The sequence below is a fragment of the Rhinoraja longicauda genome, chromosome 21, assembly GCF_053455715.1.
Source record: "Rhinoraja longicauda isolate Sanriku21f chromosome 21, sRhiLon1.1, whole genome shotgun sequence".
In the NCBI taxonomy this organism is placed as follows: Eukaryota; Metazoa; Chordata; class Chondrichthyes; order Rajiformes; family Arhynchobatidae; genus Rhinoraja; species Rhinoraja longicauda.
In genome coordinates this window covers 17462379-17481464 of record NC_135973.1, presented here as the reverse complement: position 1 = coordinate 17481464, position 19086 = coordinate 17462379, and the positions used below count along the sequence as shown (strand labels likewise).

Below are 19086 nucleotides of genomic sequence, written 5' to 3'. Positions count from 1 at the left end.
GTCGGCATGGCAGGTTGTGCCAAAGGGCCTCTTTCCATGCTGTATGACTAAATGTGTGAACATTATAGAAAGAGGGATTCGACTTCCTTTTGCTTACTTTCTGCAGGTTTTTCACCTCGGGGAAAGCACTGAATCCAAACAATGGATAAATGAGGGACGAGGTGATTTGGAACAAATATTCCTAAAGCACATCAAGGAAGTTGTGTATTTTGTGGTCAAAAAGTACCCTGGCCTTAAACTTCTGATGTGGGATGATATGTTGCGGAAGATTAGAAACAAAATAATCATAGGTGAATCTTTTAGAGCCGTGGACTATATGGAAATTGTGGCTTTATTTTCATCAGATACAAGCCATCATTTACAAACCCTTTCATTGATTAACTGGAAATGTTCAAGGTAGTCAGTAGCCTTGCGTTCTGCACAGCCAATGTTGTAGGTGTGTGGCTGAAGCAGAGCTCTGGAACGATTTGGTCGTGAGTGTTCACTTTATAAAACCGATGTATAGTCTGTATGTTCCTCACTTTTTTTTTAATCGTTGGCAATCCATCAGAGGTAACTCGTAGTGTATTGCAGACCATAACAATTAAATTTGGTTTTCTTTATTTCCTTCTGCATCTGCCATAAACTAAGTAAATATTGTGTGCTTTTCTTAAATATCCCAAGCAATGAATAAATTAAATCTCTGTTAATTGAATATAAGCCAGTTAAACATGTTAATATACACATTGGGTATCAGGTTACATGCAGTCCTGTGTTCTCCAAAACTCTTTCTGAAGTCTTGTCACACACTAGGCACTTTGTGCAATTTTGGGGTCCAATAAGAGTGCTCTTCTGATTCAGGCATTTGTGGGTTCAATTTCCACTCAAGAAACTAGAATAGAATAGAATAGCCTTTATTGTCATCCAAAAACATGTTTTTGGACGAAATTACGTTACCCACAGTCAACAATGAGAGGCAATAAAAAAGAAAGCAATAAAACACACAATCACAAAACCAACACAAAACAAAAAAACATCCATCACAATGAGTCTCCTCCAGTCACCTCCTCACTGTGATGGAAGGCCAGAATTACTTTCTCTTCCCTGCCGTCTTCTCCCGCGGTCAGGCAGTCGAAATTGCCACGTCGGGGCTCCCGACATTGAAGCCCCTGCCGGACGGTGGAAAATCCCGTGGCCTATTCCAGGCCGCGCCAGACGGTGAAAGGTCCACAGCGGGCCGACCCAAGCCTCGCTCCCAAAGTCACCCCCACCCAGGGACCTGCGAGCTCCAGACGTCCACAGGGCCCGCGGCCGAAGTCTCCGAAGGCGAGTCGCACCCAGCTCCAGGTGTTTGGCCGATGGTAGGCCGCAGCGTGAACGGAGACACAACCCAGAAAAAAGGTCGCGTCTCTGTCTGGAAGAGACAATTTTTATAGTTCCCCCCCCTCCACACACATAGTACACAACCACAAAAAGGACTACATCACATCCAACACTTACAATTAAGACAAAAAACAAAAAAACACAAAAAGACAAACGGACTGCAGGTGAGCGGCAGCTGCTGCGCACCGACCGCTGCCACACTAATGCATTAATCTCAAGACATCCACTGCAGGGTCAACAAAATCCAGAAAGATCCAGTAGGGTAGTACTGAGGAAGGAGATGGCGGGACTCTACTAGCTGATCCTTATCAAGTCAGTCTTCATGAGTATAAAAGCTGAGGAAGGCCTGGTGTCCTCAACCAACAGCCCCGAAACAGATCATTCCATTATCTATCTGGTATTTGTCAGACATTGTGAACAAATTGTCGTGTTTTTTTATTACACCTGTGTCTTCACAGAAAATATTTAATTGGCTGATAAGTGCCTGGTATATCTCGAGCTCATGAAAGGGACTGTATAAATGCACTATTTTAATGTTCAGTTTTAAAAAACTGTAATTAATGTCTAAATACATAAACTGTTGAGTGGGGAAATAAGTGATTGCTTGGGCTAAATGAACAGTGGAACAATGGAGGACCCGGCGTGGGGGACCGCCTTGAGGGAGGTGGGGGGAGAACAATCGGCAATGGGGAACCGGTGTGGGGGAACTGCTGTGGGGGGGGGAAACAAAAGGGGGAGCCGGCGTGCTTTGTAACTTTGTCAGCGCCATAGGTGGCTGCTATTTGTTTACATTGGGTATGCATCAAAGAATTTCACTGTGCCTAGTCACATGTGACAATAAAGTATTCCATCCATTCCATGAACATGCATATCGCATGTCATACTTTACTTCCGTAATTTAGCTGCATTATGGACAATTGCTACTGCACGCCTGCACCTCCAAATTAGGAACAAATTTCAATTACACAGTAACCTGATCTTCAGGACTCTTCTTTTCACAGAAACTGGTATAGCTGAGCACATCACTCCAATGATGTGGTTCTATCAGCCAAATTTTGATGTTGTCAAAGCAGGTAGGAAACAGTGTTAAATCCTACCATCGTTTTGCTAGTTCATTGTATCAAAGCTGATGATCCTTAAAGCAATTGTGATTGTTCCACTCTAACCCTTTTATTCCTTATTAAATATTTTTGAATTGCAGAGCAACTCCTCGCTAAGTATTTGGACAGTGGATTCAAAAGCATCTGGTTTGCAAGTGCCTTTAAGGGGACTACAGGTGTTAGCCAGGTCATGACCCCAATCAAGAACCACCTAGAAAATCACCTTCAGTGGTTGCTTGTTATTAAATCCATGTCAATGTTCCCATCGCTTCACTTCCAAGGATTGGCATTAACAGGCTGGCAAAGGTGAGGTACTTCAGAATTATTCACTCTCAATAGTAATGGCATTGAATCATAATGTTCATTTAAATACTGGACACAGAAGCCACCATGGCAGATCCATGGAATATTTACCCTGCTCTACATGAGAACTCCAGGACACATCCTGTATCCAGGACAACTCAGGAGGTTGACTGATGGAGGTGCTCCAGACTTTATAGGTTGAGCACAGATGGTATAATTGTGGCCCATTGCTGAGGCTATGTAGTAGAAAGCATGTTACAGGAGGTGGTCTCACTGCAGCTCAAAGAGGCAGCCAGGCCAGTCCAGCTTTGCTCGGCATTTCTGAGTTACGAAGATATCCATTAGAGAATTTGGGATTATGGAGGTTCTGGTACTTCAGAACCTTGTTAAAGTGTCATAAATTGAAAAGACAATGTGGACGATATTCTATTGTTTTTATGTCTCTTCCTCAGGTATGATCATTTCTCTACACTATGTGAGCTCCTGCCAGTTGCAATCCCATCCCTGGTGGTCTGCATGCAAGCTGTGTCTTTTGGTGAGATCCCTTTGGGAAACTGAGTCTGATGTCCCGCATCACTCACTGTGACTTAATGATATGACAAACCTCTGGTATGCTGTCCACTTTATGACAGAGTATATTTGTACAATCCTCACAACCAAATATAGTATCATTTTACCCATTATTTCCTACCTTTCTATGATGATCAGGGTTTAACATAGATTGTCTACCCAACTGTTTAACTGGCTTATATTCAATTAACGGAGGAATGTATGAATCACTTCTGGACATTGTATCTGATGCAATACCTAGCCCTTGTGAAATCTCAAAGGAAACACCATCATTTAATTAAAACAAATCACTTTGACCATAATGTTTATCTTTTTAATAAGATTGGTACTCCATCTATACTATCTCTGTTGGCGTGCACAGTGCTGCTTACACTATGAAAGAAGAACACCCCCTCACACGATACAAGTTAGATGCACAAGGAAAATTTCCTTCTACACTATCCTGTCAAACACTCTCAGGACAATAAAGGTTCTCCTCATTGGAATGACAGATTACTAAGCACCAAAAAAAGGTATTTTTAAGCTTAAAATTATCCTCGTTAAAGGACAAAAATAAATGGGTCTTTTTAAGGATGAAATGTTTAAACTATTAAAGGACTCGCACTGAAAACGTTTTCCCTCAAACTTCCTCTCAATCTCCTATCCCTTACCTTGCCCCTCTAAACATAGAGATCTCTGCGAAGCGAGGATAGTGAGCAACTTCCCCCTATTGATGACCCTCATTATTTTGTATGCTTTAATTAATTGCTTCCTTATTCTTTTCTATTCCAAGGAAAGCAAATCTGTGAAGAACATGGATAGGTAATGTTTTCGGTTGGGATCTTTCTTTGGATTGTTTGTCTGAAATGTCACCTATCCATATTCTCCAGAGATGCTGCCTGACCCGATGAGTTACTTCAGCAGTTTGTGTCCTTTTTTTTAACCTGAATGATGCCTGTATTAGTGGGTATTAGCTACGGGGAGTGATTGGACAGATTTGAATTGTGTTCTCTGGAACGCCTAAATGTTGTGGGAAGACCTGATAGAATTATATAAAATTACTAGACCAAGTGAACCCATTGGGCACAAACCTCTCTTGCATTGGTGCAGCACCCTCTCCTCCCCCTCCTTCCCCTCCCCCACACTCCATCCCCCTCAACCCTCCTTATCCCCCCCCCCCCCTACACCCCCCCCCCCCCCCCCAAGGAGATAGATTTAAACTTTAAAATGTGAATAACTTAAAAATATATAACACCAATTTCAATGAAACTTCTTCCATTAGCACCATAGGGACGGCGGTGAGTAAGGTGGGCCTAAAATTGACACGCTATCGTGTACCATTTTGGCTGTAGTTCAGGAACAAACAAACGAGAGTTTTAGTATATAGAATAGATGAGTGGCATAGATAGAATAGAAAGTCTATCCAGGATGGAAAATTCAAATACTAAATGGCACAGCTGTAAGCTGATGGGAGCAAAATTTAAAGGAGATGTGCATGGCAAGTTTTTTTTATACAGGATGGTAAGTGCCTGGAATGCCCTGCCAGGTGTAGTGGTTGAGACAGAAAATTTGGGCATTTGTGAGTTTTGGATAGGCATATGGATATGCAAGGAATGGAGAAATATGGATTATATTCAGGCTGTTAAGAGTTGGTCTTGGTATCATGTTCTGCACAAACATTGTGGGCCGAAGGGCCTGTTCTAGTGCTGTACTGTTCTATGTTCTAATTGGCTAGTATTCTTTGTGGATGCACAAAACAAGGTGCATAATGGATTATTGTACAAGAAGGGAGTGGATTGAGTTAGGGTAATACCTTGGCATGGAGGGAAGACTAATAAGCAGAAAATCAAGTCAGGTCAATGGGTCATTTTCTTGTTGGCATTCAGTAAATAACACAGTACTGTAGTGAATAATGTTCAATTTTTACGTATGACATGGATGGAGGGATTGAATGTGTTGTAGCCAGAAATGCTGCTGTTGCAAAGAGAGATGGGTTAGCAAGTTGTGAGAAGGTCACAAAGAGCCTGTAAAGGGTTATGGATTGATTCAGTGAGTAAGCAGCATTGATAGAAAGAATGAAAAAGCAAATGATTATTTATACAAAAACTGCAAAATATTGCAGTCCAAAGCAATCTGGGGATCGTGTACATGAAACAAAAGAAGTTGGTATACAGCTCCAGCATGTAGGAACGGTAATGGAACATTGGCTTTTATTACAGGGAGAACAGCCAACCAATAGAGAAAGTTGTTATAACATTTATAGCTGCTGGTGATGACACATCTGTGCAGTTTTGGTCTCCATATTTAAAGAATGATAGAGATGTGTTGAAGGCAGTGCAGAGAAGCTTCAAGGTTCAATCCTGAGGTGAAGAATTGGTGTATAAAGAAAGACTGAGCAGGGCAGTTGTTCCTACCTAAGCATATTAGTGCCTAAGGGGGATTGATAAGATAGCTGCTGAGAGGGTGTTTTCTTTCTGACGGGTATCTAGAACTAGAGAATATAGTTTCAAAATTCAACCATTTCTCCTGGCAGTTTGAACCATATATATACCACCCAGGGTGTGTAAAGATTGCCACCCAGGTTCCTATTAAAACTTTGCCCTCTAGTTTAGGTTAGAGATACAGCGTGGAAACAGGCCCTTCGGCCCACTGAGTTTGCGTCGACCTATGATCACCCATACACTAGTTCTATCCTACAGATCAGGGACAATTAACCTACAAAACTGCACGTCTTTGGAATGTGGGTGGAAACTGGAGCACCTGGAGGAAACTCACACGGTCATAGGGAGGATGTACAGTCTCCGTATAGACAGCACCCATAGTCAGGAATAAACCTGGGTATTTGGCGTGGTCAGGCAGCAGCTCGACTGCTGTGCCATTATGCAGTTCTTGACAGATGCCTTTTAGTTTTTGATTTCCTACCCTGGGAAAGACTGTGCATTTACCCTATCTATACCCCTTGTGATTTTATACACCTCTAAGTTCACCCAGCAGTCCCCTACTCAGGATATAAAGTACCAGCTCGCCCAACCTCTTCCTATAACTCAGTCCCTTGAGTCCTGGCAAGGTCCTTGTAAATCTTCTCTTGATTTTTCCAGTTTGATGGCATCTTTCCTATAGCAAGGTGACTCCAAGTGCAGCCTCACCAACAGCCTGTACAATTGCAACATAATGTCCCAACGTCTGTACTCCATGCCCTTACTGATGAAGGACGACTTGCCAAAACCCTTTTTTGCTCCTGTCCACTTGTGATACCATTTTCATGGAACTATGTACTTGTACTCCAAGGTTCCTCTGCTCTATCAGACACGTCAGGGTCCTACCATTCGCTGTGAAGGTCCTACCCTGGTTTGACTTAGAGTTATAGAGTCATACAGCATGAAATGCCCTTTGGCTCGACTTGCTCATGCTGACCAACATGCCCCAACTACACTGGTTCTTTATAATGAGCTGCCGATCATTTACATCCATGATGGGGTGAGGGGGGGGGGGGGGGGAAGGAAGTTGCAGTCAAAGGTTAGATGGAATTGCTACCATTAACCAGAAACTCTACAGAATCAATCACCTAAACACCATGCATATAGTACCAAGTCACAGCTAAGTATACTGTGGCACATGACTCAGCTCCTAACATTCAAAGTCTTTCCAAGATCTACAAGACACAAGATCAGCAATGTGGTGGAATATTCTCAACTTCAAAAACATTCAGGAAGCTTGATCCTATCTATTACCAAGAAGGTGCTTGAACTAACACTCCAACAACATTTATTTCCTCCATTACTGGTGTACAGTGGCTGCAGTGTGCACCATCCACAAAATGTGCTGCAGTTACTCACCCAAGATAGTCAGCGAGCACCTCCCAGACCTGCAGCCGCTACCACCAAGAAGGAAAAGAGCAGCAGACAACATCACCTGCAGGCTCCTCTTCAAGTGGCATACAATTCTGACTTGGAAATACCTCATTATCACTGGACCAAAATGCTGGAACTCATGTCTCAGCACCACTGTGGAGGATCTTCACCAGAAGGACTGCAATAGTTTAAGAATGCGGCTCACTACCTCCTCTTAAGGCCAATTAGAAATGGACAAAAACTGGTCTTGGATGTAGCACTAGTGAGATACTGAGTCACTAAATTATCCCAACAAAGGTATCTAGTGGATTAGATACAAACAAAAGTTTGCTCTCTCTACACTTCAATGGATTTATTATAGTGTAATTAATTGCCTGCAGTGTGACATTGACATTTTTCTGCTATCCTAGGAGATTATACAGATGAAGCAAAAGCCAAGGCACAGGAAATTTTGGGATTTAAAAATATCCTGGACGACAATCTGAGGTAAATCTACTTTGACTTTTTTTTTCATGGGGAGGGTATTCATGAGGTCTGTGACAGCACAGGAAACAGCTAAGCAGGAGTTTTAGTCCTAAAGCAGTGAAAGGCGGTGAACTTTAGGACTGGGTGTATAAAAGATGTCCATAGTAAATAAAAAGATAACATTCTGGAAATTCTAAACTGGTCATGTTGAAGAATGAAAAACAAAAGAAGTATTTCAAGTCAAAGGTCACTGATCAAAATGTTGGCTCTGCTTCTCTCTCCACAAATACTGTCTGACCTGAGTATTCTAACCACTTCTGTTTTTATTTCAGCATCTGCAATTTCTTTTTTTTTTTGCTTCTTTGACAAATGGTTACAAGGGGTAAAATTTAATGATATACATCGAACATGATCCTGATGTGAGTTTTAAACTCAATGATAATTATGCCACTTGAACAATGTTCCAAAAGCCTATTTTCAAAGTATCATCATGACCAGTGTCTGTGTTTTCTGTTGCTGACCTCTTCTGAAACCCTCATCAATCCTTGTGCCATCTTTAGGATTGACCTGTCCAATGACCCTCTTGCTATCCTCCCAAGAAACACCCTGCAACCACTCACAAGAGATCCAGAACTATGCTTTAAGCATTCACTCCCACAGGACTTTTTAATGTCTTATCAGCCTTTATTGGCAGCTCACATCTTAACATATATTCAATATAGTTCAATAATCTCTGGGGTCTGATCATACAGTATATATATACATATAAAGGCACTGTGGGAAGCTAGAGATGAAATTGCAGTAGCCTATGCTGAGATACTTGAATCATCATTAGACAAGAATGAGGTGCTGGAAGACTGCAAAGTGGATAAATGTATTTCTCTATATAAGAAGGGCTGCAAACAAAACCAAGATCTATAGATCAGTAAGCCTCACGTCTGTGTTAGGTAAGTTAGTGGAGAGGATTTTAAAGGATAAGGCATACTTGCATTTGGAAAAACAAAGGTTAATTAGAGATAGTCAACATGGCTTTGTGTCTGGGAGATCAGGTTTCATGAATTTGAGTTTTTGAAGAAATAACCAAGAAGGTTGATGAGGGCAGGGCTGCAAACATAGTCTTTGTGGAGTTCAGCAAGGCCTTTGATAAAATTCCACATTCAGGCTGCTCTGACAAGTTAGATCGCAAGTCATTCAGGGAGGGCTGGCTAGCTGGATACAGAATTGGATTTGTGGAAGGAAGCAGAGGGTGAGGGTGGAAGGTGGTTTCTTGGATTGGAGGACTGTGACTAGTGGTATGCTTGAAGGATCCGTGCAGGATCCATTCTTGTTTGTCATCCATGTCAACAATTTGGACGAGAATGTACAAGACATGATTAGTAAGTTTGCACATGACAATAAAATGAGGAACAAATGGAATTTATTTCAGATAAGTGTGAGGTGTTGCATTTTGGGAAGTCAAACCAAAGCAGGACCTTCACAGGAATTTGAGGGCCCTACGAAGTATTGACGAGCAGAGAGTATTGGTACATAGTTCCCTAAAAATGATCTTGCAGGGTGATGATGAAGGTATTTGGCACACTGGCTTTCATCAATCAGGGAATTGAGTAAAGAAGATGGGACATTATGTTACAGTCATGAAAGACGTTAGTGAAGCCATATTTGGAGTATTGTGATGAATTTTGGTCACCATCATGTAGGAAAGATACCATTCAGTTGGACTTTATTCTTTACCATATGAGAGACTGAGGGGTGACTTTATAGTGGTGTATACAGAATGCACATAATTTCCATACCCTGGGAAGAAAACTAGACGGCATAGGTTTAAGATAAAAGGAAAAAGATCTAATAGGAACCTGAAGGACAACTTTTTCATACGGAGGGTATATGGAAAGAGCTGCAAGAGGAAACAGTTTAGGCAGGCATAATAACAATATTTAAAGGTCATTTGGACAGGTACATGGATAGGAAATGTTTAGAGGAATATGGGCCACACGAAAATATGCTTCTTGGTCAGCATGGATGAGTTGGGCCGAAGGGTCTTTTTCTGTGCTGGATGACTATGTAACTCTGAATGCCATTGATTCTCATCTAAACTTTCTCCATCTGTACCAATATAAACGTCTTTAGCCTTTACTTAATGACAACCTTCAATGCTAACTCTTTACCCCTATTGCAGCCACCACTTCTCCGCACCACATCATTAGTGGTTGTCTTAAATTATCTAGCATTAGACTATGAAAGTCTCAAGTGCATTCTTACGTGTTCCACTTTCAAAAGCCCTATTAAAACTCAGGTGATTATTTTGCTCTTTTCTAATTTCTCTCAAGCTCTGACCTGATCCTCAATTATGAAGTATCCTGGGATATATTATATTACAAGTGCCATAAATGTTCAGATTTTTAATTGGTGGGTTAATTCTTTAATTGTGAACGCTGAACTGATGTTGTGGAACATAATTTCCAAGTTTATAAAGGAGAGTATTTCATATTTCCATATAGCTTAGAAGTAGGTCATTCAATCTTGAGGCTTATGCTGGCTCTCAGAGCAATCCCATTACACCATTTGTTTTCCTACAACCGATTCTATGAAAAATGCCAATTGACACTCTCTCACCACATTAAAAGTATTTACAGTCACTAATTGAACAAACAACCAGCAACATTTGGGGATGTGGGAGTAACCATGCCCCTGTGGAATACCAACCTGGTCACAACATGTAGGGGATTAGAATTGAACTCAAGTTGTTGCAGATGGCTGCACTACCCGCACTACCACTGTGACTCCTAATGCTGAGGGTAGTGAATATCAACAAAGGGGAAGGGAAGAGAGGTGAGCAGCATAATGGCACAGCTGGTAGAGCTGCTGTCTCACAGCGCCAGAGATCCCAGTTCGATCCTGTCCTCGGGTATTGTCTGCGTGGAGTTTGGACGTTCTCTTTTGTGACCTAGTGGGTTTCCTCCAGGTGATCCGGTTTCCCCCTACATTCCAAAGACGTGCAGGTTTGTAGATTAATTGGCTGTTGTAAATTGCCCTTTGTGTATATATAGGGAGTGGATAGGAAAATGGGATAAAATAGAACTAGTGTGAACAGGTCAGCATGGACTTGGTGGGCCAAAAGGCCTGATTCCATGCTGCATCTCTGAACGGAACTAAACATTTAAAAAAAAAATGGAATAAACATGTGAAGATTTACAATATATTTATGTGTTCTATTTTGTTCCCAGTAATTGACTATTCCTCCAGCAATTAAACTTAGTTATTTATGAGCTGCATTTATGGTTTTACATTGGCAAGAGATTATTGTTTGTAGAGCTCTACTGAACACACTAATCTACTCAACTTTTTTATTAATTATCGTGCCCACTCGTCACGTCTACAGTGAAGGAAATGGAACATTTGCAGGGGTTGAACTTTATCACATGGTTCATTGGATCTATCAAAATCTGAAATCTGAAGTAACAAACATTCTGGAAAATGACAGGTGAGATGTAAGTTTCAATGAACCCCTTACTATGAGAGAAGGCTTATTGTTCAACCAATTAAGTGTACAGGCTCATCTTATTTTCTGTTCTTTCACCATGTTATGTGTGTCTCACATCAAGACCCATCTAATTCCCCCTAAACCATCATTGTTAACTTGATTTCAATAGACTCTTGTGGTAATAATCATTTCCTAATTGCATAAAAGTCCAACACAACTATTGAATTTATATTTATCCTCTCTATATGGAGGAAGATCTAATCCCATGTGCCTGCTCTGTTACTATTCTTCTTCACCTCTTCATTTGAACTACTCATTTAACCAATTCATAAAATTGAGTCTGCTTCAATTACTGAAAGCATCCCAACTGTTTTTTAATAAGTTTCTCCTGTTTTTATATTTTAATTTTAATTTATTTTCTGATTTTACTGGAAACAATTGATTTCAATTTATTTGATGCCCCCATAATTTTAAACAATTGCTTTGAATGAAATAAATCCTAATCTCCCTACTTTGTGCATAGAGAGTTTTTGTAATGATTTAAAACCAATGATAGGTAGCCACTGATCAGAATACTTTATTGTTTCCAATAAGTGACATTGAGTTTAAGAGAGGAACAGGACTGACCACTTAATGTTCCAGAGCACAGATGCTGCAGGAGAGATAAAGATGGGGGTAAAAGGGGAGGGGGTGCTGCTTTATTGAGTAAGGAGAATATCAACGGGAATTGGAAGAGCAAATATGCCTGGAGATTGCAGGCAGTTGCAGGACCAATAAGGTTGTCATAGTAGGGGATTTTAACTTTAATAATATTGGCTGGGGCTGTCATAGTGCAAAAAGGTTTAGACGGGGTAGAATATGTTAAAAGTGTTCAGGAATGTTTCTTCAGGCAATATTTAGAGGACCCTACAAGGGAGAGGGCAATGTTTGATTTAGTCTCAGGAAATTGGAAGGGGCTGGAAGCAGATGTGTTTGTGGATGAGATTTTTGGGATCAGCGACCACTGTTCGAATAGCTTTAAGTTAGTTATGGATAAAGACAAGGCGGGCCCGCGAGTTAAACTTCTAAAGTGGGGCAAGGCCAACTTTGATGGTATTAGACAGGAATTCGCTTAAGTTAATTGGAGCAGGTTGTTCGCAAGAAAAGAAACGTTGGGAAAGTGGGATGCTTTTAAAAATGTGCTGACAAGAGTTCAGGGCTTGCATGTTCTTAAGCGTGAAAGGCAAGTCGGCTGGGCGTAAGGAAGCTTGGATCTAGGATCCAGGATAAGGTAAATCTAGGATATAGTCAAGAATAAGAAGGATGCATAGGACAGATATAGACAGCTTGGATCAAGTGTATCCCTGGAGGAGTTTCAGTAACTGAGGGGCAAGCTAAAGAAGGGAATCAGGGCAAAAGAGGGGTGGGAGATAGCTCCAGGAGATAATATTAAGGATAATTCCAAGAGATTTTATGTACATTAAGGGAAAAAAGGTAACCAGAGAGAGAATAGGGTCCCTCAGGAAACAAAGTGGTCATCTCTGTGTGGACCAACAGGAAATGGCCAAGATCCTCAATGAATATTTCTCCTCTGTTTTTACCATGGAGAAAGACGTGAGACCTGAGTGACTTGGGGTAGTTAATGCAAGTGTCGAGGCCAGGCTGTATTAGGGTCAGGTAGGTGCAGAATGACCTACCGCCTATCAAGGTAGACAAATCTCCTGGGCTTGATCAGATATATTCGAGGAAACTGTGCAAGAGAGTATTCTGAGGGAAAAGATAGATGAGCTGATTAGGGATGTTCATCAGTTTTGTACGTGGGATATTGTGTCTTACGACTATATATTATATGCACCGTATCTTCCCAACAGACTCCAGTTTTAACAGTGGCGCAGCGGTAGAGCTACTGCCTCACAGCACATGAGGCCCTGGTTCAATCCTGACCATCTGTGCGGAGTTTGCATGTTCTCCCTGTGACCAGGTGGTTTTTCTCTGGGTGCTCTGATATCTTCCCACATTCCAAAGATGTGCGGTTTGTAAGTTAATCGACATCTGTAAATTTCCCCAGTGTGTAGGACATAAATCTATTGTGCGGGTGATCAACGGTTGGCATGGACTCAGTAGGACGAAGAGCCTGTTTCCACGCTGTGTCTCTAAACCAAAATAAAGTAAACTATCTCCTATTGTCCTGAACTATCTAAATTTCTCTTCAGCAGACCTCTCTCCAAATACTTGGTGGAATGCCTTATCAATGGCTCAGGTTATTTGATTTGCTAGGACATTGGTCTCAGGCCAATTTAAGTTGTGTGCATCCCAGCAGAACAGCTCCTTTTCCCCCCAACATTGATGCCAGTAATCCATGAATTAAAACCCATTTCTCCCATACCAATCTTTGAGCCACACATCCAATTCTCCGGTCTTATGACCCTATGCTAAGAGCTAAAATGCACAAATCATTGTCTATGTGGATTTTGCTTTTTAACTTGATCCCAGGTTGCTTGTATTCCTTCAGCAGAATCTTTTCCCACTTTCTAACTGTTATTAATTCCTGCACATTCTCCCACCCCAGCTGTCATTCTAGCACCTTATTCTGGCACTAGATAGTCAACATGTAGGTCACTTTACCCATCTTCTGCTCTTGTCGATAAACATTTATGGCATTGCAGTCATTAATTAAGGTTTAAGAATGGTTGAATCATTATATTTTGCTTTTGTGCTTTGTTTAAACAGAATAATCGAAGGATGGTTCAACCATTACCACAGAAAACATCGGTTTGGAAATCCTTCAAGTATGGAACAATTTGGCAACAAACTAATCCAGTAAGTTCACAACAACTGTTCGATTTGTTGCTGAATCAAATGCTCCTAACACTCCAGGGTTAGCCTGTGATCCCCAAAAATGTAAGCACAATCTTCAGGCAGAGATTATACATGTTGGACGAATAGTGGTAAGAGTTTGAAGACAGGGTTTGGGACACAGATTATACCTCAAGTCATGTATCTAGCAATTATTGGATACCAGTACAGTTTGTGTTGGTTCAGGATTGGGTAGTAAGGTTTTTGTTAGCATAGGATTGGATGATACAGACTGTACTATTATCTGTTAGTTTGGGAGTCAGCTGTACAGTCTGTAAATTAGGAATTGGGAGATTTCAGTATTATTATTCTCTAATGGACGATATCAGGATGTGCTAGTTCTCTCTGTGTTAGGGACTAGACATTTTGGCCTGTATTTGCTGAGTATTGAATAGTCCAAGACTATTCAAGATGTTAATTTAAAATCAAGTTGTTGAAGATGTTAATTTGGTTTTGGAATGCATAATCTGCTGGGCCTTGGGATTAGACAGCACCAGATGTTGATATAGTCTGTAGTTTGGGACTGGGCAATGCAGGTTGTAGTTGCAATGCATGTTAGTACATTGTATTAGGTCAGGATTCATAATTTCAATTTGACAGTATCAAATATGTCTGAATTAGTAGATGGTCTGCTTGTGCTTGTTGAATAGTATCCATCCAGCATGACAAATGTAATTCTTCTATGTGTTCAGAATTCACTCTAAGTGGGAGGAGTATATGGGGAGGTTCCGTGACCACATGGAGAAGATTTTCTTTCCCGATACCGTGGAAGAATGGATGGAAGTGCACGTGAACCTATACATGGACCCTCTGCGAAAGCTTGTAAAAGATTACAAAGAAATGATCGCATTGATGGCTGCACCTAAACAATGAATAGAAAGTCAACGGAAGTAAGTTGGTGGAATGATTAGAAGCCATCCATTTATACAGTTGTTGTAAATGCACAATACAACAGGTAGAGAGAAAAGATTGAATCACAGGTTCTAGGTACTGCATCATCATGCAGCATATTAATTTGTCAAAGGTTGCGACTTCTGTAAGTTTGACTCTTTGCAGTTATGTATTTTACACTGAGAAAATAAAACGGGGAAAATATCTTGTGAAATGTGGAACAATGGGATGTTTTTTTAAAATGTTTAAAAATGACTGTAAAAGGAGTCATTCATACAGCCACAAACAAGACACAATTTACCTAGCTGCTTTTTCCACAATTTCTGCGGTATGACTTTGGGTGCAGCACAGCGGTAGAGTTGCTGCCTTGCAGCACCAAAGACCTGGGTTCGATCCCGACCACGGATACTGCCTGCTCGGAGTTATACGTTCTCCCCATGACTGCGTGGGTTTCATCCGAGATCTTTGGTTTCTCCCACACTCCAAAGACGTACAGGCTTGTAGGTTAATTGGCTTGGTATAAGTGTAAAATATTGTCCCTAGTGTGTGCGTGATAGCGTATGATGGTGTTAATGTGCGGGGAATCGCTGGTCGGTGGGCCGAAGGGCCTGAATCTCTAAACTAAACTACATTTTCAAATCATCTTTGTTTTGTTTTCTTTATTGAGCCATCAAAAAATGGGTATAGATTATGTTGCCATATCCAAGCTAATTTTTTCCAAATGTACATATCAAAACAGAACATTTGAGTATTGTACAAACAATATGGACGGGCATGTTTATAAAAACAACATCAGAAAAATAAACAATGGGGAAAAAAAGTTTATAATAAAAAATTAAAATAAATACGTAAGTAAAGTGCAGAAGGCGACTACAGTACATAGGGAGCAGTTCAGTGCAATGCTTCTTTTGTGAAGACTCTCTTGTTTCTAAACCTTCTAACTCTCTTGTCCTCTATCCCTTACTCATAATTTTATTAAAATGGACGGGTTAGAGTGTAGATAGGTTTGTGTTATGTGTTTTCGTATATAATCCCTGATTTGCAAGTATCTGAAGAAGTTGCTATTTGGGAGTTCACATTTCCTTCGTAACTGTGTAAAGGTGGCAAACGTTCCATCGATATATAGGTCTCTGACACTGTGGATTCCTAATTCACTCCATGTAGAGAAAGACTTATCTAAAATAAATCGAAGGTATCACTAAATGCTGGAGTAACTCAGGTTAGGCAGCATCTCAGGAGAGAAGGAATGGGTGACGTTTCGGGTCGAGACCCTTCTTTAGACTGATGTCAGGGGGGCGGGACAAAGGAAGGATATAGGTGGAGACAGGAAGATAGAGGGAGAACTGGGAAGGAGGGAGGGGAAGAGAGGAACAGAGGAACTATCTAAAGTTGGAGAAGTCAATGTTCATACCGCTGGGCTGCAAGCTGCCCAAGCGAAATATGAGGTGCTGTTCCTCCAATTTCCGGTGGAACTCACTATGGCACTGGAGGAGGCCCATGACAGAAAGGTCAGACTGGGAGTGGGAGGGGGAGTTGAAGTGCTCAGCCACCGGGAGATTAGGTTGGTTAAGGCGGACTGAGCGAAGGTGTTGAGCGAAGCGATCGCCGAGCCTGCGTTTGGTTTCGCTGATGTTTTTGTCCATATAGGTAAGAAAATACTGTTTTCAAAACTGTTAATTTGGTGTATATATGGTCAATTAGTAAAAACTACAATGATTTTGTAGTTTTTTTTTGTTTATGCGGCGAGTTCCCTTCAGCTCTTCAACTTCTCCCGGAGCCGTGGAACCGCGGCGGTGGCGGTGAGGACTGGAGGCGGAAGCCGCCGGCGAAGGTTCACCGGAGAGCAGATCGCCACTGACCCAGAGCTGGGACAAGGCAGGAGATCGCAGCGCCCCCTCGCAAACAGCAAACTCAAGGAAATTATCCCTCCACGCAGCCGCCGCTCACCCCGGGGATGCGGAACTTCTCAACAACAACTACAACACTTGTGCTTGTTCTTATTTTATTGTACTAGAGAGACATGGGGCCAGGGAAGAGAGTGGAGGAGCGACGCAGATCTTGCTGGCGCTGGGTGAGAGATGAAGAGAGAGAGGGGGTAGAGAGATAGAGAGGGGGTTGAGAGGGAGGGGAGAGAGAGAGGAGGTAGAGAGAGGGGGGGAGAGAGAGTCAGGGTAGAGAGAGTAGTGGGTGAGAGCAGGAGCGCGGGGAGGGGGAGGGTGTCAGAGGGTCCGGTTAAGGAGCGCCGCCACATGCGGGGGCTGCTCTCTCTCTCTCTCCCTCCCTCTCCCTCCCTCTCCCTCCCTCTCCCTCCCTCTCCCTCTCCCTCCCTCTCCCTCCCTCTCTCTCCCTCTCTCTCCCCCAGCGCCAGCGAGATCTGTGCCGCTCCTCCACTCTCTTCCCCGGCCCCGTCTCCCTCTAACGCAGTGAAATAAGAACAAACACAAGTGTTATAGTTGTTGTTCAGAAGCCCTAGGGTGAGCGGCGGAGCGATGAGGGAAGTTTCCTTGAGTTTGTTGTTTGCGAGGGGGCGCTGCGATCTTTCACCTTGTCTCTGGGTCATAAATGAATACCAGACAAGACACACATTCCTGCTTCTTCAATGTCTTTATTTTCAGCGACAAAGCAGGTAAGAGAATATGTAAATAGGCAACAAAGACAAATATGTCTAACAATGTTGCCTGACTTTTAATAAAAATACACATTATAAACAATGAAAAAATGCCACATTACTGTACATAAATTAATATTTTTATCATAAAAACGGAATTTTCAAGGACCTATGACAAATCCAAGGACTTTCAAGGCCTTAAAAAACAGTTTCAAGTTCCAGGATTTTCAAGGATCGTACGAGCCCTGTCAGATACTGGCATAGATGGAAGGCGGGGAGAAAGAATGCATACTTAAAGTATACTTTAATGACTGAGGCACACAATACAAACATGGCTGAGGAGAATGAATGCATACTTAAAGTATACTTTAATGACTGAGGCATACAATACAAAATACAGTGGGGTCTGCTAATACTGCATGAAACAAGAGTTGGGCTGCAATTTGAGCAAATGTGTAGTTCTAGTACCACACAACTGGAAGTATGTGATACCACTGGAGAGAAGACAGAGAGCAAATAAATAATCTGTGGGAGGAACAGTGGGTCAGGCAGCATCCGTGGAGACAGTGAGATGGTCGACATTTCGGATCAAGACCCTGCATCAGGGCAGAGAGTATGAAGGGGATGTGGCTGGTAGAAAGAGGTAAGGTGGGGGAAGGTGAGGTGGGGGCTGCAGGAACTGCAGTTGCTGGTTTACAAAATAAAACATAAAGTGGTGGAATAATTTGGCACATCAGGCAGCTTCTCTGGAGAACATGGTTAGGTGATGTTTTGGGCCAGGACCCTCATTCAGACTGAAAAGGTGGAAACGGGTGAGGAGGGAGATGATGGGCAAATTGTGCCAAGTAGGGGAGAGGTGAGGCAGGGGCTGGCAGGCAACAGGTGGAACTAGTGAGGAGGAAGGTGATGGGCAGATGGAACAGTTGAGGGAAGGGGTGAGGCAGGCTGTCATGATATATCATATGCATGTAATGTATGCTACGAGAGATTGAACGACTTAATAAAGTCCACGCATGCACGTGAGTTACATGTATAGAAAACATGTCTCCAAACATGGTGGCAGCGGTGGTGCCTTAGAAAATCGCTTTTACTGCCGCAACCTGAAAGTCCCGGTTAGGCAGCTAAGGACTAGCGCAATTGTCAAGCCCCAATGGATAGGTGTGTGCACAGGATTCAAGGCAAAGAAAGAGTAATTCCAGCCGCAAAACAACATGACTATGCCAGGGGAAGTGCAGACGACCGTTCAGCAGCACGCTGAGACGGGGGGATGGGCGACCAGCAGCCTATGCAGCTAGCAACTGGTCGCACTCCAGAGCACGCTACCGGTCCGCCTCCTGTGAGCGGTATACGACCACCAACCCCATTATCCGTTAATTGCAGAGCGATTGAGGGTTGGAAAACATGGCGACAGATGTGGACAAACTGCAGCGTGGTCGCACAGCTAGAGAGGCAGACTGCAGCTTACCAGACGGCATTGTTTCTCCATACAATTGGCCCGTCAGGACTTGAGATTTACAAGTTTCATGTTCGCCAGCGACGAGGAGAGCCGTGAACTGGCCGAGATAATTCGCGTGTTCGAGAGCCACGCCATTGGCGAGAAGAATGAGACTTATGAGTGGTCCCTCTTCAACAAGACAGCAA

At 42.3% G+C, this 19086-nt stretch overlaps 1 protein-coding gene across 2 annotated transcripts in view; it reads left to right on the top strand.

Annotated features, from left to right (window-relative positions):
* LOC144603975 (hexosaminidase D-like) overlaps nt 1–15638 on the top strand; it is a 37390-nt gene extending 21752 nt beyond the window's left edge. For both annotated transcript variants that reach the window (XM_078417875.1, XM_078417874.1), the window contains 8 exons: nt 107–290; nt 2364–2435; nt 2564–2768; nt 3218–3300; nt 7576–7651; nt 11010–11111; nt 13821–13910; nt 14639–15638. In XM_078417875.1, the coding sequence (XP_078274001.1) occupies nt 107–290; nt 2364–2435; nt 2564–2768; nt 3218–3300; nt 7576–7651; nt 11010–11111; nt 13821–13910; nt 14639–14819 (993 nt within the window). In that variant the 3' untranslated portion in view covers nt 14820–15638. The remainder of the gene's footprint in view (nt 1–106; nt 291–2363; nt 2436–2563; nt 2769–3217; nt 3301–7575; nt 7652–11009; nt 11112–13820; nt 13911–14638) is intronic.
* Nucleotides 15639–19086: the final 3448 nt, after the last annotated feature.